Below are 23,468 nucleotides of genomic sequence, written 5' to 3' on the forward strand. Positions count from 1 at the left end.
TAGAAGGAGAGCAGTTGTAAGGGTGTGGTTATGCAGAAAGCAACCTGCATTGCCCAGGTTCTAAGAACAAAGGTCGTTGTTACTATCCCTAGGGGCTAGGACAGGGAGAGATGAGGGTACTGAGGGAGCACAGGGGCTGGACTATCTGGTGAAGGTGCAGCAGGACTGTTACATGGAAGCTGAGAAGTGAGACGGAGATAGACACAACTACGGCCTGGGATGCTGCTGAAGGCGAAGAGGAAGAGAACTGGCATCTCCATACCTCCTTCTACCTTCTGTCTCATACAGGATCCCCACTCTCTGAATCATCTGGGAGTCAGATGAGGCAGAAACCTGGGAAGTACAACCTGGGTCAGTTACTCCTTGCAATGCACCATAGGAATGAGCAAGGAGCGTGCTTAGGAATTCCATGATTGGCACTACATAAGCCTACGCTGAGGGGATGAATGAAGTGTGCAGATAAATGTGTGCAGAGTTAGTGTCGCTGCCATTATGGCAACACTAGCCTTGCCAGGTTTAGATCTGCATAAGGACGCATACGTAAGGCAGATGACGTCCTTCCCCGGTGCATTATCTAGGGATGCCTGATCTACCTGGCTTCTTCTGTTGCTGATAAATCCTCCTTCTGCCTGACTCTTTCTTCAGCTATGCCATATGGCTTTGACTGGGGATCCATTCAGACGTCACCAGAATACTTTGTGTATTGCTTGTTTTATTTTATATGTTGATTTCACTAATGCCTATGAGGAAAGTTCTATTTTTCACTTCCCATTTCTTTAGGTGAGAGCATGATACCAAAGCCTCAGGAACCAAGACCATAATATCATCTCAGTTTTCGGGAAACAGAGGAGTATTTCAAATCATTGGGTTAGTCACTGTAATCTAAGGGAATCAGCCTTGTGTACCAGTTCCTCTTCAAAGTCTGACCTACGAAGACAAAAGGGAAACATCACCATTAGTAATCCTAAATAAATCACAGACATCACACACACTAATGGTTTACTCAGGAGAGAATGCAAACAGAATATTTAGTTTTTCCTTTTTACCCAGACACTGCTTGGTGTAGTAATGACTACTGAAGCCGCTGAAGATGTTATCATGAGTTTTTTTTTTTTAATTTCCCTTAGGATCCATAGTTAAACACAAATCCACAAAATCATGCAGTCCCTGGAAATGGTTAAAAAGATAACAATCAAGTTCAGTTGGCTCCTTACTTGAAGTTAGTGCCTCTGTGTTGGTTTCTGAGATTCCCCCTTCTCTCTTTTTACACCACCCTCCTTGAATACAAGATGCAAGTTCAGTGGGTCTCTTGGGCATCGTTTGTGGCCACACATTGATTTTCTTAAATTGAAAATTCAATATAAGTTGGTAAACTAACTTTACTGGGGCGAATTCATTTGTACCTAGCAGATGTATGATCTTATCCCAGAACATGGGGGAAAAAATCATTTTTCTGTCTCTGATGTTTAGAATTTTCAATGTCTAATAATCAAGTTTTAAGAACCATAAATTACCAGTGGGATTTGTGAATTGCTTTCTTCTAAGTAGCTGCCAAATGAGTTTGCATTGCTGTTCTTGTTCATTATTTTATTCTTAAGGATGAATATGACAAATTTGTAAAATCAGATTCATTTGAAACAGAAAGCATGGCATGCAAAAATGACCTCAAATAATTATCTTCAAGATCTTTGCCGTCAAACTTTGCATTCCAAAGTCTATCATTGGTAGAACAAATTACTAGTACCCTACCCAGGTTCCCCTTGCCAGCTACCCACACTGTGCTCAACTGATGAAAATGTAGGTTCACAGCTGCCTCCCTCTCTAGAGGATTGCTCTTGTTCACTAATCTCTCTCAAGTCTCCCTTGGCTCTATGGTCCAGGGCTCACTGTTAGGATGAATGTGTGGTTATGGGGGAACACGTGGCATATGAGCATCTTTATCTCTGTGCAGACTGGAATCAGAGAGAAGTGGAAATGGAGGATGTTAGGGCCAGAGATAACATTTAGGGACACATCTCAGTGACCACCTTCCAATTACCTCCCAATAATCTATTCAAATTTTGAATCTACCAATGAACTAAACTTTTTGGAGTTTCAATGGCCTGAGTGTCTCAGAAAAAGGTCTCACAGACATACACAGAAGTATGCCTTAGTTTTTAGACTTCATTGGCCCTTCTTACCCCAAAAACGTGATGATCAAGGCTTATTTTCACACCTTGCTTGCTAGTAGTCGCTGCTACCCAGTCAGGTGATGATGGTTGTAAAATTTCTCTCCTGACCAGGAGCTAGCTTGTGTCTGATGCCAGTGAGAACAGCCTCGCCTCTTTACCTCTAGGTATAAAAACCTCTGCCGATACAATACATCCTCAGCAGTGCCACATGCAACAGATGGGAGCCAATTCCTTTTTGAGCTCATATCCTTAATATTTTCTCCTGCTCCATCTTATCATTTCTCTGACAAGTCTCATCTGAGAACGTTTCCCTTCACAAATGTCTTGCACTAGCAATCCTCCAGTTTAATCTACACAACCATTTAGATACTGGAGGAAACTAATTTCTGAAGACAAAATGAAAAACTAAACCCTTGGAGCACTATCCACTAAAATTGCCATGACTAGCATTAGTACTGATGTCTCATAGCAAGTACTGTTTGACTATCTCTGATTATTAGAAAGTAAACTAGATAATTGTGTACATGTTTAAGTGACTTAAGCTAAAAGTTTTACGTTTTAAATTCACCAGTGGTGAGTGTGTGTCAGCGAACTTTTCATGGCTGTGTGTTCCAGGTCTGGTCCTCTTCCTCTGCCCACTTTGGTTTCCCTTCCTGCCTAATGGTTCACAGTGAACCACAACTGAGTACCAGCTGGTACAGGACTAGTGCTCTGAAGGATTAACACATCTTGCTGGATTCTGTAAGGTTGTCTAAGGCCACATAACTATTATCCCTTCTTTACGAATGATGAATCAGAGACTCAGTGACCAGTGGTATATGGACAATAGACAACAGAGATTCAAATCTGAGTCTGTGGATAAAACTCACCATTTTAACTCATGAGTCCCTTGTATAAAATCAGTACCTTACCTGTGTTACACACCAATTCCCAGTTCCTACTTGCTTTCTACATGGTAGTTATCACAACCTTCATGGTGTTACCTCTGAACATAGAACATCATTTCTTTAGACCCTCAGTCTGTAGCTATTTATGGCTGACTCAGGAATCCAGACACCCAGACTTTTTGCCGACATTCTAACCATCCCCGAAAAGCCCACACCTGCTTGAACTCTTTCACTTGCCCATCCTGTGTCAGCCTGTCTTGGGGTGCTCCCTTCTCAGATCACCTGCTTTTCAGTTCTTGACTCAAAATCCCTGGCTAGGAAAAGCTCTAGACCCTTTGACATTATGGACCACTGTACTAATCTTTTATCTATTAAAATAATGTGTTTATTACAAATGAGAGTATTTTCATTGTTAAAAATTAGAAAAGACAAGTCAAACTTAAATAGAAGCTAAAATACAATTTACACCCCAAACTTCTTAAACCCATAACAACCTAGAAAATTTCCATTTACACATTGTATAACTATGAGTCTGAGATGTGATATAATTTGTGTAGTTATCTTTTCATGTAACATTGACAGACTTTATGCCAGTAAAGCTTCCTCTATGAAATAATCGTTTTGCTCACACAGACTTTTCTACTCTAGCTTTGGAAGGTGAGACACAGCTCCGAGCTCCCCACCTGCTGCTGCTGACTATGAAGCATTCAGTGCGACACCAATGTTGTTTCACAGTACTGACAAAACTCTGACTTTGCTCTGTTTGGTTTTAGCATTAAACTCCACTTGAATATCATTGGAAAGCAGTTCCTTTTCAAATGCACTGAGCCACTAAAATGAAAATAAACATTTCGTATATGGGGAAAGACTGCTGATAGGACCAGTATTTTCAGTTTATGTTTACAAATGACTGTTTCTCCATATCACTGAGATAAAGATCTGGTACCATGCATACAATTTTCTTGTTCCTGAATGCAAAAGCATTTCCCTGCACATTCCAGAAACAGGGAATTATGTAGATACAATAGACACCTTTGCTATTAGGAGTTGACATTTAATGGTTTCCGCTAGCAGAATAAGGGACAATTTGAGAATCAAGCAAAGCAAATGATGTTACTAAAGGTTGATATAGAGAAGGAAACAGTTTTTTCCCTGCCCTGTTAGGTTCAGCACCTGAAGGTTTTGAATGGAAAGATTTTCCATACTCTTAGATAGGTAGGATCAACATAGTAAAAATGACAATTTTATTAAAAACAATCTAGAGATTCAATGTAATCCCCCCCAAAATCCCAGCACAGCTCTTCACAGGCTTTAAAAGAATACTCAAGTACATATGGGAAAACAAAAACCCAGGATAGTCAAAACATATTTTGTAGAATAAACGAACTTCCAGAGGCATCACCATCCCTGACTTCAAGCTCTACTATAGTAATGAAAACAGCTTGGTACTGGCACAAAAACAGACAGGTGAACCAATAGAATCAAATAGAAGACCCTGATATCCTGATATTAACCCATACGCCTATGAACACCTTATTTTTGACAAAGGAGCTAAAATCATACAATGGGCAAAGGAAAGCTTCTCCAGAAAATGGTGCTGGCATAACTGGATGTTGACATGTAGAAGAATGCAAATAGACCAATATTTATGCCCATGCATAAAACTCAAGTCCAAGTGGATCAAAGACCTCAACATAAATGCAGCTACCCTGAACCTCACAGAAGAAAAAGTGGGAAGTAGCCTTGAAACCATGGGTACAGGAGACCACTTCCTAAATATAACATCAGTAGCACAAACACTGAGATTGACAATTAATAAATGGGACCTTCTGAAATTGAGAAGCTTATGTAAAGCAAAGGACACAATCAATAAAACAAAACAGTAGCCTACAGAATAAGAAAAGATCTTCACCAACCCCACAACTGACAAAGGGCTGATCTCCAAAATATATGAAGAACTCAAGAAACTAGACATCAAAAGAACAAATAACCCAATAAAAAAAAAGATGGGGTATAGATATAAACAGAGAATTCTCTACAAGTTGTCAAATGGCCAAAAGGCACTTAAGAAATTGCTCAACATCCTTAGCCATTAGGAAAATGCAGATCAACCAACTCTGAGATACCATCTTACACCTGTCAGAATGACTAAGATCAAAAAGCGGATGGCAGCTTGTGCTGAAAAGGATGTGGAGTAAGCGGAACACTCCTCCATTGCTGGTGGGAGTGTAAGCTTGTGCAGTCACTTTGGAAATCAGTATGGAGGCTTCTCAGAAAATTTGGAAACAACTCCTTCAAGACCCAGCAATGCCACTCTTGGAAATAAATACTCTTAGACTGAAAAGATGCACACCCATATCACAAGGACATTTGCTCATGTTCATAGCAGCATTATTTGCAATAGCCAGAGCCTGGTAACAGCCTATGCCATCAAAGAATGAATAAAGAAAATGTGGTCCATTTACACAATGGAATACTACTCAGTGGTAAAAGAAACAATGACACGTTAAAATTTGCAGGCAAATGGATGGAACTAGAAAAATAAATTCTGAGTGAGATAACCCAGACCCAGAAAGACAAACAAGATATGTACTTACTCATAAGTGAATATTAAACATAAAGCAAAGGATAACCAGCCTACAGTCAAAAACCCCAGAGAAGCCATGAAACAAGGAAAACCCTAAGAGAGACATACATGGTCATCCTGGGAAGCAGAAATAGGCAATGTCTCCTGAGTAAATTAGGTGTGAGTGGAGGGGGAGAGAGGAGGAAAGGAGATGGGAAAGGCAAATATGAGAGATCAGAAAGGTCAGGCTGGGGCAAAGGTCAGAGAGGGAGAGCAAAGAAAGAGATATTTGGATAGAGGGAGCCATTATGTAGTTAGTGAGAAACCTGACACTGAGAAAAGTTCCAGGAATTCACAAAGATGACCCCAGATAAAGATCTAAGGAATAGTGAAGAGGGTGCTTGAACTGTCCCTCCCCTGTAATCAGATTGATGACTATTTTATAATTGTCATCATAGAGCTTCCATCCAGTAACTGATGGAAGCAGATGCAGAGATCCATAGCTAACTAAGCACTGAGTCGAACTCCTGGAGTCCAGCTGTAGAGAGGGAGGAAAAATAATATGAGCAAAAGGGTCAAGACCATTATGGTGAAACCCACAGAAACAACTGACCCAAGCTAATGGGAGCTCACCGACTCCAGACTGACAGCTGGGGAACCTGCATAGGACCAAAACAGGCCCTCTGAATGTGGGTGGCAGTTGTGTGGCTGGGCAGTTTGTGGGGCCACTGACAGTGGAACCAGTATTTATTCATGCATGAACTGGCTTTTTAGAGCCTATTTCCTGTGGAAGGATACCTTTCTCACCTTAGATACAGGGGAGTGGGCTTTGGTCCTGCCTCAATTGATGTGACAGTTTTTGTTGACTCCCCATGGGAGGTCTTTTTGAGGAGTGAATGGGAGGTAGGAAGGGGCAAAGGGGCGAGGGGGAAAGGGATGGAGAAGAAACTGGGCTTGGTATGTAAAAAAATATTGTTTTATAAAATAAAATAAAAAATATTATCAACTCTTACATACTATGCATAACTGTAAAAAAAGAAAGGCAAACTTCACAGTTAAAGGGGAAGAAAAATGGCACTTGAGAGATACAAAACGAACGTGTTTAGAAAATTTGAGAGTTCAAGAAGACAGACAGGAGATAGTAAGTGCATGGTAGTGTTTATCTACATAACTACAAGTGGTTGCTACATTTTCTCTGGGGCTGTAAACCTCCCTGGAAAGGAGATCTGGAGTAAGTTTGCATGTTTTACTTGCTATATTAGCTCAAGATAGAAGAGTAATTTATGACAGATAAGTAACCAATTTGAGTTTGGAGTTGTCTCCACAGTTACAGCCTATCAAGGAAGACATGAATGCATGAGTAATTGTTAAATTACCAAAACTGAGATAAGAGAATACCTTGACCAGTGGAGAAAAGGCATCTCAGGAATGGAACATGACAACATTAAAATATTATCTTATTGTTATTATCAGTGTAGGGTTATTAATATTACTAGATAAATTAATGGGAATGAAAGAAAATTTATGTACTTTCAAAAATACTCCCCAAGACATTTCTAAGTGCACAGAGAAGAAACTAGAGGGCCTCATGATAATGTGTGATAGAAACTCTCCAAATTCTAACTCCTGGTTTAGAATGGTACTGAAGAGTGTCATGTCAGTCTTGGACTTGCTGTCTCAAACATAGTGCTTGAATCTGTTCTTGGGGAAATAATATATCAAAAAATTAAGGGGCATTTGCAAAACGACTGCCCTGTATTCTTAAAGAACAGTATTATTAAAAGAGCATAAACAAAAAGGGCTAGTCTAAGATAAAAGGAACTAAAGACATGAAGTAACTGAATACATCCCCTGGCCTGGATTTTCTTTAGCTGTAAAGTTTATTACTTTGAATAATAGCATAATCTGAAGAAGTTTTCTAGATAGTTCCTTTATGCATTGGCTTCCTGATGTTGACAAACAAAACATCATAGCATTGCTCTGACAGCAGCGCAGATTTTGGTAGCTTGAATAGACTTGCATAAAAGAATTTCTGTACAGTTTAAGTAGTTCTAAAACATATTTAGTGGTAGAGATTAAAGTGAGGTCTTACTGAGAGAGAAAAAAACTCCTGTGAATTTCATGGCATATTCATGATCAAGAGTCTCCAGATGACACATCTCATGGCTGGACTATGTATTTAGAAGCTTGTCCAACCAGCACTCATTTTCTTGCAAACCAATTCCTTACAATTCTCCTTTCCTTCCTTCCTTCCTTCCTTCCTTCCTTCCTTCCTTCCTTTCACCCATCCCATCCCATCTGTCATCTGTATGTATTATGTTTGAACATGAAATGCACCCCACCCACCTCCAGGGCTCATGAGTTTAACAATTAGTCCCTAGCTAGTGACACTGTTTGGGGAGCTCTTATAGACTCTCTGTAACTGTGGCTTAACTTGAAGAAATCATTTTCGGGGAGGAGGGTCAGTTTTTGAAGTTGTCCTTATTTCCTGACAAGCCTCACTGTACTGCATGTTCCCACCCCCAGAGGAAGGTCCCCACCAGCTTCCATAACAGACTATTCTTTTTCAAATCATGAGCCAAAATAAACCTTTTCTTTGTTTGGGCTGGTATTTAGGTTTCAATGAGAAAAAGTAGCTAGTATCCATTCATTCATCTACCCATCCACCCACCCACCAATCCATCCATCCCTCCATCCACCCACCTATCCATCCATTCATCCATCCATCCACCCACCTATCCATCCATCCATCCATCCATCCATCCATCCATCCATCCACCCACCTATCCATCCATCCATCCATCCACTCACCCACAGTCTATTCTACTGCTCCAATACCCTTGTCAAGCTCTATGTTTAAATCCCTCTACAAACTTTCATGGGCATCACTTTTATGCTAGGCTATTTCCATGATTTTTTTTATTAGTTCTCAATTATGAATTTTTAAAATACATCCTTATTCTTTGATTCTCTCCAAACATATTAATGAAATATGGTATCTCTAGTCATTCTCATATAGCTTTATAGTCTATAGAAATTTTGCTCAAATTATCAGCTATTACATGAAGACCATTTGGATGGTCCTTTCAAAATCATTATTGCTTGTTTTGTTTTTGTTTGTGATATGGTTCTGGCCTCACATTAGAACTATTTTTAATAAACATAATAGATCATATCTGGTAAACTATTGACAATATTTATAACTTCTATGTGGCCTATTGCACTCTTAATGAATGTTGGGCATTTATATGGAAATCCTGCCATTCACTGCAATATGAGAGAGATGTATAATACAACTCAGGATATTTGTGGCTATTACAGCAAAAACTGATCTTTAGTAACAAATTTTTAGTGGGTCGAATGCCTCGGCTTTTCTGGAAATACGTACTTTCTCCAAACTGTGGACTCTGGGCCACAAAGCACTAACCCCAGGAGGTAACTGTTGTGACTTAGAACTTCAAGGACGCCTCCATCGCTTGAGCTTTCTCCTTGATGTTCTTCTGGAAAGGCATCATGAAGTCTTCGAAGTCGACCTCGTATGTGAATCTCTCCCTTCGCAGTTCCCTCTTCCTGATCAGCTCTGCTGTGGTGGCTTCAGGACTCCAAATCTGAAACAAACAGCCCAAGCCAAGGGAGTTGTTATCATGTGATTTTCACTTACATATATTTTTAGTTAAGCATATGCTAGGCACACACTCTTATCAATCTGCTACCCTCAGCCTAGGGAGACTTCCCACAGTTTCAACCTGTAACTATCAAATACACACCTAAAGCACACTTTACTGTTTACTCTTTCTTATGACCTTACTGTCCATGTGAACACCACTGTTTCTGATGAGAGCCATCTAGGAACAGAGATCAGAAATGCTCTTCAGTTCCTTCTCTAGTCATCTCTGGGCCAACTGCTGCTTAGTTCCATGATATCAGAATATGAGATGAAAGGAATTGGGAATCCTTTGTGTCTAATGTAGAAGTCAGATTGTTTTCATAGCAGAAGGCAAAAATTGCTACTTATTCAGTGTGGCTAGGTGGGCACGGGAAAGATAATTCATTCCCCCAGAGATGTCTCTACTTGTTTAAGGGCAGATATTTTAGAAGATTAGTGAGTTTTTTTCAGCCTTGGTAGTCTGAAATTTCCAAGTAAGAACTGGTAGGGAGTATGGTCTGAATTTACAACACCAAGAGCTTCTAGAATCTAACTGAACGGCTATAAGGAATGCCATTGGCTAAAATAGACACCAGTCTTTTAAGGAAAATTAAATATTACTATGGAAATATTAACAAATGGAACCAGATACTGGAAATTAAGAGTTGGCCTCATTGAGATGAATGTGGTAGAACCTGACAAAAGGACCTCCTCAATAGTAATTGTGGAAAATGAATGCGGGCATCTGTTCAGATGATCTGTAGAGCCAGCATGTGAAAAATGACATTATGAACTCTGCTATGTTATAGAAGCATTCACAGAAAATACTTACCCTATGTGGGATAAATGTGATATCGACCTTCTTCGTGAAACCACTGGTAATCAGTGAATTGAGGTAGACCACATTATCCTTGTGTACTTTCTTTTCCTCTATTATTGTTGGTACAGCATAAATTGATGACAGTGTTTCCTGCAAAAAGTTTTTGTAAGAGTATAAATTGCTAAAATCAAACATTCATTAATATCCCTTTGTCTACATTTTACTTTGAAGTTTGGAAAGAAGGAAAATGCTAAAATTTGAGATAAGATAGAATATTATTATTAAGGCTATAACTTTGGATGTGAAGAGAAAATTAGCTTGCATTGCAGGGCGTCACTTTATTAGTCATATCAGGGACAAATAACATGAATTTTCAAGATGTATATCCCTGATCTATGGCTATTCATATGATGGACTCCTACTAAAATGATAATGGTGTATGTGGTGGAGTTGGTGGAGATCTCATCACAGTGATTAGTCCATAACTAGAACTCTGTCCCCTCTGCCAAGATCCTTTCCCAACATCATCTCCTACTGCCTGTATTCCCCAGCATTTCCAATGTAATGGCATTAGGGCTTTCAAGTCTTGACTTTCACTGATGTTTCTGTTCCTCACAAGGAATTCAGTGAACCATCTGTTCCTGCAATGATGCTTAAAGCTTGGAAATGCACCTAGGACACCCTTACTAACAACAATGTCTTCATTGACCTCTCTATGTTTGGTCATATCACCAAATCTGGAGAATTTGGGACCACGTAGATACAAGTTCAATACCAGTTTTTTCAATGTTCTAATCATTTGAGCAAATCATTTGTATGTTGTATGGATTCTGTTTACAATGGATACTTTTTAGAGTCTTCAGTAATAATTTTCTTGCTAGATATAGCTTTATAATTATTGCCCAAGATGTATAGAGCATGCTTTTTTTCCTTGTTGTGCAATAGCCTAACAAAATGCCACTGCCAGCCCAAGACATTAAGGATTTCCCCTTAGTATTTGGTAGTCAGCCTCTTTTTGTTTTACCTCATCTTTCTTGATGTCTGTGCCTTCGGTCTTCAGTTTAGGAAGCTTGCCTTTCATTTTTTGATTATCTGTCGGTTTAGGTAGGTTATCTATCTTTTCTTTTATCATATCAATTATTCTATAATCAGCATATGCCTTTGCAACATCCATAGCAACATGCCCTGTTTCAAACATAAAGATAAACTGAAGGTTATAATAATAAGCCAATTTAATGATAAACCACGTAGGAACAAATCAGCATGTTAGCATATGGCAGTTTGAGTTCACAAAGCATGATAGCTATTCTCCAGAGAGGACCTCACTACAAAATCCCAGTATATCAAGAGCCATTTACTAGTACAATTTCTTTCTTAAATCCTTTAACAATATATATTAAAATGTAAGTAATAAATGTTATAATATTTTGAACATTAACTTTGTTTTTCCTTCCACCCCAACACACATCTTTTTGTGTGTGTGTTTTTTTAAATCATCTCTTTCTTTCTTACAAGGAGGTAAATTCCAAATGTCATGGGAAGCTGGTGCTCAAAAGTGCTCTAATCAGCTATTATTTTATCTCCAACACCACCAGGCTCGGCTGGTACAGTACTATCTGTGATTCAAGGATAACTCGAAGAACGCTGTCTTACAGAGCCCAGTGAAGTACCATTTGAGAAAAAAGACCCCTACAAACAGTGCTGGACCATGCATGTCCTAGAGCTATGAAGGCCTGCCTCAAGTTAGAAATTTGTTCAACTTAAAGAGAATATCAAAGCTTACAGTCTCTAGATGACCAGTTTTTATGAAATGAGGGTTTTAGAAGTGACCTGAAAAAATGGTCTATGTTAAAAAACTAACATGAAATTACTGCAGAAAAAGAATGTTTAGAAGTACTTGGACAAAGTCAACACCCATAGACACAGTAACATTAACAGGGAGAGGCAGGAGCCTTCAACCCTGCACAAAGAAATATAAGGATTCAGAGAGTGGGGAAAACAGTCTTCCCCAGGGAGGAGCACACTGACTGGCTATTCAACACCAAATGGTCAGCCCTGAAAACATATACATATAAGTAACATTAAACAGACGAGGCGGGTTTTATTTCTTTGATTAGGAGTGTGTGAATGTGTGTGGGGGAGTGTGCATGTGTATGTTTAGTAAAGAAAAAGGGTCGTGAATTTAAAAGAGAACACTGTTAAGAGAGTGGATGGGAGAGTTTAGAGGTAGAGAAAGAAAGGAGAAATGATGGTTTTAATTATATTATAATCTCAAATATGCTTAAAAACAAAACTGTAAAAAACTTCAAATTTCTAATTTTGTTTTACTTCGCTGTAGCATCAGAGATAAACTTTTAAATGCACTGGAAGTGATAATTAATAATGACATTCCAGAGATCAAGGGGATACAAATCAGAAAAGAAGAAGTCAAACTCTCACTGTTTGCTGGCGATATAATAGTTTACATAAGCGATCTCAAAAATTCTACCAAGGAACTTCTACAACTCATAAACACTTTTAGTAATGTAGCAGGATACAAGATTAACTAAAAATATTCAGTAGCCCTCCTGTACACAGATGATAAAAGGGTTGGGAAAGAAATCAAAGAAACAATACCTTTCACAATAGTCACAAATAGCATAAAATATCAGAGAGTAACTCTAACCAAACAAGTGGAAGACTTGTATGACAAGAACTTTAAAGCTTTAAAGAAAGAAATTGAAGAAGACACCAGAAAGTGGAAAGATCTCCCATGCTCTTGGGTAAGCAGAATTAACATAGTAAAAATGGCAATCTTACCAAAAGCAATTGACAGATTCAATGCAATGCCCATCAAAATCCCAACAAAATTCTTCACAGACCTTGAAAGAACAATACTCAACTTCATATGGAAAAGCAAAAGACCCCAGGATAGCTGAAACAATCCTGTACAATAAAAGAACTTCTGGAGGCGTCACAATTCCTGACTTCAAACTCTACTACAGAGATACAGTACTGAAAACAGTCTGGTGTTGGCATAAGAACAGACAGGAGGACTAATGGAATTCAATAGAAGACCCAGATATTAATCTACACACCTTTGAACATCTGATTTTTGACAAAGAAGCAAAAAATACCAAATGAAAAAAAAGAAAGCATATTTAACAAATGGTACTGGCATAACTGGATATCAACATGTAGAAGAATGAAAATAGACCCATATTTGTCACCATGCACAACACTCAAGTCCAAATGGATCAAAGACCTCAACATAAAGCCAGCCACATGAACCTTATAGAAGAGAAAGTGGGAAGTACACTTGAATGCATTGGCACAGGAGACCACTTCCTAAATATAACCCCAGCAGCACAGACACTGAGAAAAACAATTAATAAATGGGATCTCCTGAAACTAGAAAGCTTCTGTAAAGCAAAGGACATGGTCAACAAGACAAAACTACAGTCTACAGAATGGGAAAAGATCTTCACTAACCCCACATCGGAAAGAGGTCTGATTTCCAAATTATACCAAGAACTCAAGAAATTGGTCACCAAAAGAACACATAACCCAATAAAAAAAATGGGGTACAGACCTAAACAGAGAACTCTCAATAAAGGAATCTAAAATTGCTGAAAGACACTTAAGGAAATGCTCCACATCCTTAGTCATCAGAGAAATGCAAATCAAAACAACTCTGAGATTCCATCTTACACCTGTAAGAATTGCCAAGATCAAAAACACTTATGACAACTTAGCTGGAGTGGTTGTGGGGAAAAGGGAACACTTTTGCATTGCTGGTGGGAATTTAGGCTGGTACAACCCTTTTAGATGTCAGTGTGGCAATTTCTTGGAAAATTAGGAAACAACCTTCCTCAAGACCCAATAATACCACTTTTGGGTATACATTCAAAGGATGCTTAATCGTGTCACAAGGACATGTGCTTAGCTATGTTCATAGTAGCATTGTTTGTCATAGCCAGAACCTGGAAACAACCTAAATGCTCTCAACCAAAGAATGGATAAGGAAAATGTGGTACATTTGCACAATGGAGTACTACACAGCAGAAAAAAAACACGACATTTTGAATTTTGCAGGAAAATGGATGGAGCTAGAAAACATTATTCTGAGTGAGGTAATCCAGGCCTAGGAAGACAATTATCACATGTACTCACTCATAGGTTTCTTTTAAACATAAAGCAAAGAAAACCAGCCTACAAACCACAATCCCAGAGAATTTAAACAACAATGAGGACACTATGAGAGACTTACATGGATCTAATCTACATGGGAAGTATAAAAAGACAAGATCTCCTGAGTAAATTGGGAGCACAGGGACCTTAGGGGAGGGTGGAAGTGGGGAGGGGAGAGGCAGGGAGGGGAACAGAGAAAAATGTAGAGCTCAATAAAAATCAACAAAAATAATGATATTCTAAGTTTAATCAGTGTATATACAAATAATTTTATGTATGTTTAAACATGTGACTTATCAATATATTTCTGTAATTTTTGGTCCATATCCATTGTAACTAATGTATTCTTCAGTAATCATCCAATTGAAGCATACACCAAGGATTAAGAAAAAAGTACTTACTCTAATATAATAGAAAACTTTCTGTTATTTGGCCCTTAGGAATAAAAAGAACTTTGGGCTTATAGTTCATGGTTATTTTCACTTTACTACCCATTTTATTTAACTCTACTTAAAAAAAAATATCAGCCCACAAGTATTGCAGGCCTTAGGAGTGTAGCCATTAAACCAATGATTTAAAAATTGTTAGGTAACAGACATGCTTCCCCGACATTTAACAAGGGCTTCTACAACAACAAAATCAACAACATTCGGAATCTAAAACCAATCCCCCTCCCCAGACATCAGGAACACAGCATACCTTTTCTGTTTTCAATCTGGAATTTAGCGCCAATATCAAGCAGGTATTTTACAGTGTCCAGTCTACAGCTTTCGATGGCTCTACTTAAAGGAGTGGAGTTGTTGATTGACAGAGCATCTATCGTAGCCCCAGATTTAACAAGTAGTTCAACAATGTCTTGCTGGCCAGCATGGCATGCGAAATGAAGTGGAGTCCACAGAAAATTATCTGTTGCATTAACATTCGCCCTGTATAATACGACAGATGCACTAATTAAGAATTTCAGTTATTCCAAACATTGGAACTTAAAAGAATCAAAGTAAAGAATTTCATGCAACTTTTCCCTCTTTAAAAATTATCAATTGGAAGAGGCCTGAGAAAAGTAAAACTATGTAAATTTTCTTATGTTTTAATATGCCCCCAAATGCTTTTGTTTTGCATTATTTGGCAGCCTTAATTTATGTTTAATATATATATGTTTGTCTTAAAAAATCACTTAGGTGGTGTTTTTGCAATGATTAAAATCAAGGGAAATTCTAAATTCATTGGAAATAAAGTTGAGCAAAGAGATAAAATTTGTATTAGTCTACTTTGTTTCTACTGTCTCTACATGATCTGAAGTTTAAATGAATGTTCATTATTTTAAAATCTAAGCACTATAATGTATTATTTAAAATTTTAGTCCTTATTAAAACTTCACTGCCCCAAAGTTATTTTTTAGTTACTCTGCCTTTTGATAATATGCAAATGAGTACCGTTGACATGAAACACCATAACAACATTAAATGTCTTTCTCATATATTTGCAATAATTGTGCTGATAAGAGCGTTGTATATTTTAATTCATTTAATCATCAATGATTTTAGAGCTGGTCCTTTTAGCGCTAATTGTAAACTTGGGGAAACCGGAGGGATTCAAGTGTTCAGAAACTTGCTTCCCGCAGTTTAATTGCCGCAGAAGCAGCAATTAAATGCCACAATGGTTGTAGTTTGAAGAGAGAAATGAAAAGACCACGCTTTAAAGGAACAATGAAGCAAGGCGAGTGTTGCTGTCTGGAGATGGATGAGGGGAAATGGAGAGGTAGGGCTATCCTGTCACCCTGACTGTTGTCTTTTGTCATTGGCAGCTGTTCTTCTTGTCTTTGCTGTGGTCCTCCGTAAAAGAAGAGGAAGATTAAGATGTGGCTCCACACCATCTCACCTTGCATAGGGCCCTAATGCAAAGCTGAGTTGTCCCATCCATAGTAAGAAGCAAGAGACGGCAGCTAGAGGACATTTCCAACCCAGAATGAAGAGTGTCTGCCCTCCCTTTGTGATCATCTTGATGGGTTACTGTCTTTGTGCACTCACAGCCCCATGCGTCCCACCCCCTTGCCTGCATCCTCGTCAGGTCATTGGCTGTCCACTGCAGGGAAGGAAATGACAAAACCCAAAAACCTAAAGCATACCCCTTTTCAAGAAGAAACTTGACCACATCCATGTTGCCACTGGCACACGCTGTCATGAGCGGCGTCTTGTAAGAACTATCCTTCATATCCACGGGTATTCCTGCCTCGAAAGCCTTTTTCAGAGAGGCCAGGTCTCCTGCCTTGGTGATAAAATTAATATTTGCGAAGACCTTCCCCGGATCATCGATGTACCACTCGGAATCGTCCTGGATGGGGTGCTCAGGAGGGTGGTCCCGGTTGAACCTGCTGCTGTCGGTGACGTTCTGGTAGGCCTCAATCATGTAGTAGGGCGGGCCCCCGTCTGTCCGCCTCGGAAAGGCGTTCTCCGGGATGGTGCAGATCGGGAGAGGCAGAACAAATTTGCCTTTCTTTGGCTTTTTGCCCAAACCCTTTCTCTTTTTCTTAGGCCCGAAAGATCCCAAGACATAAGACTTACTTAAGTATTTGGTTCCCTTAAAGAACTCGTTAATGTTGACCCCGCCTCCCCGGCTTTTTTCGTGCATTTGCGCAATGGAAAGCAACTGCTCAGAGGTGGCAAAGTCTTGCCTCTCCTCCAGGGTCACCACAAAGTCCTCTTTGCTGACTACGCCATCGCCCCTGTCCACGAAGGCAAAGGCATCCCGAAGGAAAGCCTCGTGCTCCGCGGACCAGTCGTGCAGCCTGAGGGCCCAGAGTGGGTTAGGGTTTTTGACTCCAGGCTTTGCGAGCTTCGCTGCAGTCCTCTCTGCTCTGCGGATCTCCTTGCCTGCAGCTTTGAAGCCTCCATCTTTTGCCACAGCCCGGGGTGTTTTATGTTCCAAATTTTTCCATTTTAGGTCACATCCTAAAAAAGAAGCATCGTTGTTAAGAATGTGCTAAAGTTGTCTGCTTGCCCCCACAAAATGACACTCCCAACTATTTTCTTGAGTTCATGCAGTCAGATGTTGTGTCCTTAAAACTGATGTAGAAAGAACATATTTAGCCATTGTAATTACCAAAACAAACAACAATTTATTTTCCTGAGAGCCTCACTTGAGTGAATTCTGAGAGACAAGCTTACTGTATGTATCTGTTCATCTGTAGATAACTTAGGTAACAAATATCATCAAGTGGGGTATTTGTGGGGGAGATGATGCTAACAGGCAGAGGGAGAGTGTCCTGGAGCTCAGTAATAAGACTCGGGAGCCAAAAGCTTGCACAGGATTCCATCAGTTCAGAATACAGCAGGATGCCTGGTTCTTTATTTTATACAAAAGATTTTGCAAGCTTAAATAAACAATATTTCACATTTTCTCCATTAATTGAAGGTAATTTATACTAATTGGCTGTTTTGTGGTAAGACCATGCAAACAACCTTAACAGATGAAGAACTAAATTGTTTAATCAAAGTTGAGCATTCCAGACTTGTGTTTGTATACAAGATAAATATTAAAATTTATTATTTTACCTTCTTGCTCAAAGTAATAAGATAAAAATTAAGAAGTCTGAGTATGTGTAACTATATCAAGGAATCTGTTTATTGCTACCAAGAAGGCTGTAATATTTTTTAATATCTCAAGAATGAGATATTAAAAATCCATTACATAAATAAGTCAATCCATGAAAATATTGTTTTTTTTTAATCTAGAGGCAGACTAGGCAGCTGTTTTGCCAATATGATATAATAAAAGCATACAGGTCACTCTGTGTATCCTTATTTCTTATTTCTAATAAGAATCCTTATTTCTTAGCAAAAAGAAAGATGCCAAAGATGCTAGCCTTGTCAGAACTCAGGGTTCCAGGCATTCTCCACCTTTTATGTATTAGAAGAGAAGAGAGATGACACCTAGAAATCTAAGCAACCCTCTTTCCCCAAAACAGGGAAGGAAAAAAGGAGAAAACTATCAGCAATAGTTTTTAGTTAATTCTTTACTAAAATTGTCAAAAATATATATTTATACTGAAGCGAATAAACTTAATAGCAATAGGAAACCTCAGGGAGGTATGTGACAATGGAGGTTCGGACAGTTTTACACTGGACAGTTAAGAACAGTCATTTCCTGGGAGGGTGGCTGGGACAGTCCCAGGAGAAACACCACAGCGCGGGCGTGCTATAGACACGCTCCTGCATTCACCTGACTATCTTCCTTCGCATTCACCCCAGAAATGAGGCTGAAGAGATTTTAAACACACCGTAGCTTGCCCCTCTTTTGAAAACCTTTTAGTGGCTAAAGGACCAGCAGTCCCTCTGATCTTGTTTGAACTTCCAAATATTCCACAGATCTCAGGGCATTTTCAGACATTCAATTTAAAAATACATCCTCGGATTCGTCCAGGAAGTTGGATTGTTTCTCCCCTCATGGGGTCAGGCCTTCATTCTTAGCTCTGGCCCTTTGCTCCTCAGGGTTGCGTCCCAGTATTGCATCCCAAGATACATGATCAGTGGAGTGCATGTATGGTGACATGTCACAGAAGGAAATCATTCAACATATTAAAGGTGATTAAGATTGACTCGTTCTTGAAAAATCACTAATGTTTAGAAATCTGCATGGTTACAACTGTAATGCCAGAATAAAATCCTGACAGTGGCAGATTTAAAAATGAAACTAGACAGGTTTGGGCAAGAACTGCATGGGGAGTTTTCCCCGCTAAACAGCTTATTATTGGGAGAAATTATGGGCTCACAAAAGCAAAACCGGGTCCACTATGTTGTTAATCATATAAGTGAAGGACTAAAATTTAGTTGTGGAGGAATGAAAAAGAAAAAAAACTGTATTAATATACAGCTGTATGAAATTTTTCTGTTTTTCGTAAACTAGAAAAAACATAAAATTCAACTGAGTGCAAATCCGTCTCTACTGGAATTAAGCTTTAGATGTACACTCAGTTAGTGGGAAACTGACAAGGAGTGCATCTATGTTCAACCAACTAGTCAGTATTTCACGGAAAGGGGTTTTCTAAGCATAGTGTGCACTCGATCACCTGTTCTCTAGCTTTGAGAAAATCTAAATGTTGAGTGTTGTTTACACTGAAAAGAGTCCATAAATGTTTTCATTTTATTTTCTTTCCCAGAAAGTATTTCCATTATAACTACAATTTACCCAGAAATGTTATTTTAGTTTGACATGCATTTTAAAAACCGATTGAAATTTCAAATAAAATAAAATTAGTTTCAATGTTTTTCTTTCTTGAGATTGATGTTGGGACTCTTAAAATATGAATATTAATCAACTATAAGCATGTTAATATTTAATTAACACATGACAATCAAATCCCTTTGGATTTGGGTTTAATTCCTCGAATTTAGTACTATAGTCATAATTCAGTGGGCAAGTGTGTGAGAAAAAACATTCTACTTTCATCCTACATAGGGTGAGGATTGCTGGGGACTGAAAATTAAGTAGAGAGTAAGTGAGAGCGCTGAATTCTCTAGTCATTTATGAGCTACCAGGCAGTTTTACCTCGCTGAGCTACGTATTTACAGCAGTCTGCAAAGCCACCCATCGCAGCATAATGAAGTGGTGTATTCCCGTTCATTGCAATCAGCCCCATGTCTCCATTGTAGGCAAAGAGAAGCTTCAATATCTGCACAATAAAAAGGGAGTGGAAAAAATAAGAATGCTCATTACTACAAAAAGATTGGCAGTCAGATCTCTGCTGTCCAATCTATTGTCTATTACCACATGTGGCTGCTGAAAATTCCAACTGAAATGAAATTTTAAAGTTCAATTCTTTAGTCTTCTTAGACACATTTAAACTGCTCAAAGGCCATATATAGGCTAAATGTGCTGCTGAAATAGAGAGGGTTTTCATCATTGCCCAAAGTTCTATCAAACAGCCTTGTCACAGATAACAGAAATAGCCAGGCATCAGTGGCCATCCGAGGGATAATGCAGCATTGTTCTGGGTGGCAGGGATTTTAAGTGTCATAGTCAGTTACATAGGGAAGTAATACTAGTACTATTCAGTGAGTAAGTTAGCAAATATATGCAGAAAAGTTAGTAAATGCATAAAATTACAAAGAACTAGGATATGCAGTCAGACTAAATTTTTATATTTGGAAAAATGAAGATAAAGCAACAGAAACATCTTAGAAAACATACCCGCCTTAGTGTAACCTACATGAAACAAAGAGAGTGGGAGAAAAGAAAGAAGTCTTTAACAGTCAAATTTAAAGCAAAAAACAATTATTACATCAAAAAAGCCTCCTTTGGCAGCAAAATGCGCAGCGTGGTGTCTATCATTGTCAAATGCATTCACTTCACCTCCTCTTTCCAATATGCCTCGAACTATTTCCAGCACCCCTTCTCTTGATGCTTCCATCAGAGCAGTGCGCCCTGTAGACTGGACATGAAACAGATCAAATGATGTTGATATTTTTATGCATGAACCATACTCAACACAAACTTGGGTTCAGTTTACTGGGTCTTGGCTTTATGCGAAGAAGTTTAATGGTCTATATTTTTATTGGTTTCACCTATAAAGGAGGAAGCATCCAGTCAGCACTGTGTGTGACTGTCTGAAAAGGAATCTGAAAGCCAGAGTCAAGGTTGCTCTGCATATCCCAGTAAGAATGTCATGAAATCAAAGCATATTTATTTATACATAGAAAACAGAGTATAAAAAGAAGGGGGCAGCATGTTAAAACTTGGAAGCATTTGTTTTCTAATGAGAAAAAAATCCATTTTTGAATGTCTGGAAATGATAATTACAAAACCTGAAAAGCCCAAATTAGCCAGCTCAGGAGAGGAATCAATACATAAGAGGCAAAAAAATTCTCTTTCTATGGAGATAGATTTTATTGGGTACCTATGATATCCTTTCTGTTTGCTATAGTGATATTCTGACAATATGAATAATTGGGATCAATTTCCAAACACAATCAGAAAAGAAAGTATAGAATGATAGCGATGTAAAGACAAAGTATATCATCTTCAGGACTTTGTGTGGAGATGAACAAGCTAACGGGACAATTTTTACCATGTCTCCCTTTCATCACCCGATCCCTGCCTTTTCCTTATTTATTTGTTTGGAAATAGAGTCTCAATATGTATAGGACTGGCATAGTATGTGTAGACCAAGCTGGCCTTGAACTCACAGAGCTCTGCCTGCCTCTGCCTCTCAAGTGCTAGAACTAAAGGCAGGTGCCACTATGCCGGGCCCCAAGTTTGCCATGATTAAGTATGAAACAAAAATGCCACCACCACAAACACCCCCAACCACGTGACTGTGTAATAAAGTAGAATAAAGAAATATTAATCACAGGGATAGTCATACTGAGTTGATAGCATTAGGATTGGCTCCTTTCTCCAAGAATGTCAGGCACATATCCTTCACATCATGCGCTTGTTCACAAGCTTTGAGGAAAACTGGCTTTCCTTCGTAGGTGAGGTTGTTGACATCTGCACCGTGTTCCAAGGCAATCAGCGCACAGCGATAATGCCGCTTGGTGGGTAAAATGCAGTAAAACAAAACACCTGTGGAAAAACAGTTCCACCGTGAGAATTCCTTGTTCAGTGCCAAGTTGCCAGCTCTGAAAACATACATACATGTGACATTGTATGGACTCCACAGATTATATTTAGTAATGCATATTTGTACACATACATATATATAAATCCATATATGCATACATTAATAATTTATAAATAAAAGAAGAGGCCATAAATTTGAAGCAGAGTGGGGGAATGATATATGGGAGGGTTTGAAGGCAGAAACAGGAAGAGAGAAACATTATAATTAAATTAAACTAAAATCTTAAAAAAAGGAAAAATTAAAAATTTCTCTCTATATATTAATCTACATATATTTAAATCTGTAATATTTGAATACATGCACAAATGTATGTATGTATGTATGTATATATGTATGTGAGCCGGAAATTCTTTGGGTATTCTGAATTCCATTTGAATCCATACTTATCATAGCCGTAAGAAAAACCAAAGCTGCTCTGCCCATCATGGTAATCACTTTGCTCCACCCAAAAGAGGAAAATTCTAAATCTTCACACTTGGGCCCTATAACACACCCTATATAAACATACTACATTCAAAAAGTGTACTATACACAAGATAGTGTTACAATCCTAACAGAGTGGTGGTAAGCAAGTAGGAGGTAAATAAATGTTCGACTCCATACTGACTTTGTCATGAGTTCACCTCCAAAAGGAGCTTTATTCAAAAATGAACAACAGCCCCAAGGAAAAAGGTATATGGCCTATGAAAAAGACACCTATAAAAAAGAAAGATAGGGAAATGGATAATAAAAGTAGGTAAAAGAACATTATTTAAAAACCAATTTATGAAAATGATTGGCTAGCCTGTTTTTATATTAGCAAAGAAACTAAAATGCATTCAATAATAAAAACGCGAAGACAGACATACCAAAAAGGACCGAAGAGACTGGAAGACAGAAAGACAAGATTGAGACAGCAGGACTCAAGGAACGATATTAAAGAGTGAAAGTCACATTAGAAGCAGTAAAAGGATCTTCATCTGTTCAACTATGTTCATAGCAGCATTATTTATAATAGCCAGAACCTGGAAACAATCTAGATGCCTCTCAACTAAGAATGAATAAAGAAAATGTGGTACATTTACACAATAGAGTACTACTCAGCAGTAAAAAAAAATAACATCTTGAATTTTGCATGCAAATGGATGGAAATAGAAAACACTATTCTGAGTGAAGTAACCCAGACCCAAAAAAATGAATATGGTATGCACTCACTCATAAGTGGATACTAGCTCTAAACAAAGGACATTGAGCCTATAGTTCATGATCCTAGAGAAGCTAAGTAATAAAGTAAACCCAAAGAAAAACATATATAGACACACCTGGAAATTGGAAACTGACAAGACTTCCTAACATAATTGGGAGCATGGGGCCTGAGGTAGAAGGTAGGGGAAAAAGGAAAGAGGCCGGTAGAAGGGGATGATTGAGGAGAACTTGAGGGAATGGGATAGTTGAGATGGGGGAAGGACAGATATAAGAGCAAGGAAAGAGATACCTTGATTGAAGGAGCCATTCTAGGATTAGTAAGAAACCGGGCTCTAGAAAAATTCCTAGGAATCCACAAGGATGACCACAACTAAGACCCTAAGAAATAGAGGAAAGGGTGCCTGA

At 38.6% G+C, this 23,468-nt stretch overlaps 1 protein-coding gene across 2 annotated transcripts in view; it reads right to left on the bottom strand.

Moving 5' to 3' along the window:
- Positions 1-695: 695 nt before the first annotated feature.
- Positions 696-23,468, bottom strand: part of Ankef1 (ankyrin repeat and EF-hand domain containing 1) — a 33,366-nt gene continuing 10,593 nt past the window's right edge. Inside the window, exons 4-12 of one of the 2 annotated variants that reach the window (XR_007236033.3) lie at positions 21,621-21,820; positions 20,538-20,687; positions 19,805-19,928; positions 16,386-17,208; positions 14,960-15,186; positions 11,115-11,275; positions 10,103-10,240; positions 9,013-9,232; positions 696-927 (exon numbers count right to left, since the gene is read on the bottom strand). Coding sequence is in view for 1 of the 2 variants with exons in the window: in XM_085696778.2 (XP_085552904.1) it covers positions 9,074-9,232; positions 10,103-10,240; positions 11,115-11,275; positions 14,960-15,186; positions 16,386-17,208; positions 19,805-19,928; positions 20,538-20,687; positions 21,621-21,820 (1,982 nt within the window). In the remaining variant the exon portion in view is untranslated. The remainder of the gene's footprint in view (positions 928-9,012; positions 9,233-10,102; positions 10,241-11,114; positions 11,276-14,959; positions 15,187-16,385; positions 17,209-19,804; positions 19,929-20,537; positions 20,688-21,620; positions 21,821-23,468) is intronic. The other variant, XM_085696778.2, reaches the window with a different exon arrangement.

The sequence above is a fragment of the Myodes glareolus genome, chromosome 10 (assembly GCF_982192425.1).
Source record: "Myodes glareolus chromosome 10, mMyoGla1.1, whole genome shotgun sequence".
NCBI classification, from domain to species: Eukaryota; Metazoa; Chordata; class Mammalia; order Rodentia; family Cricetidae; genus Myodes; species Myodes glareolus.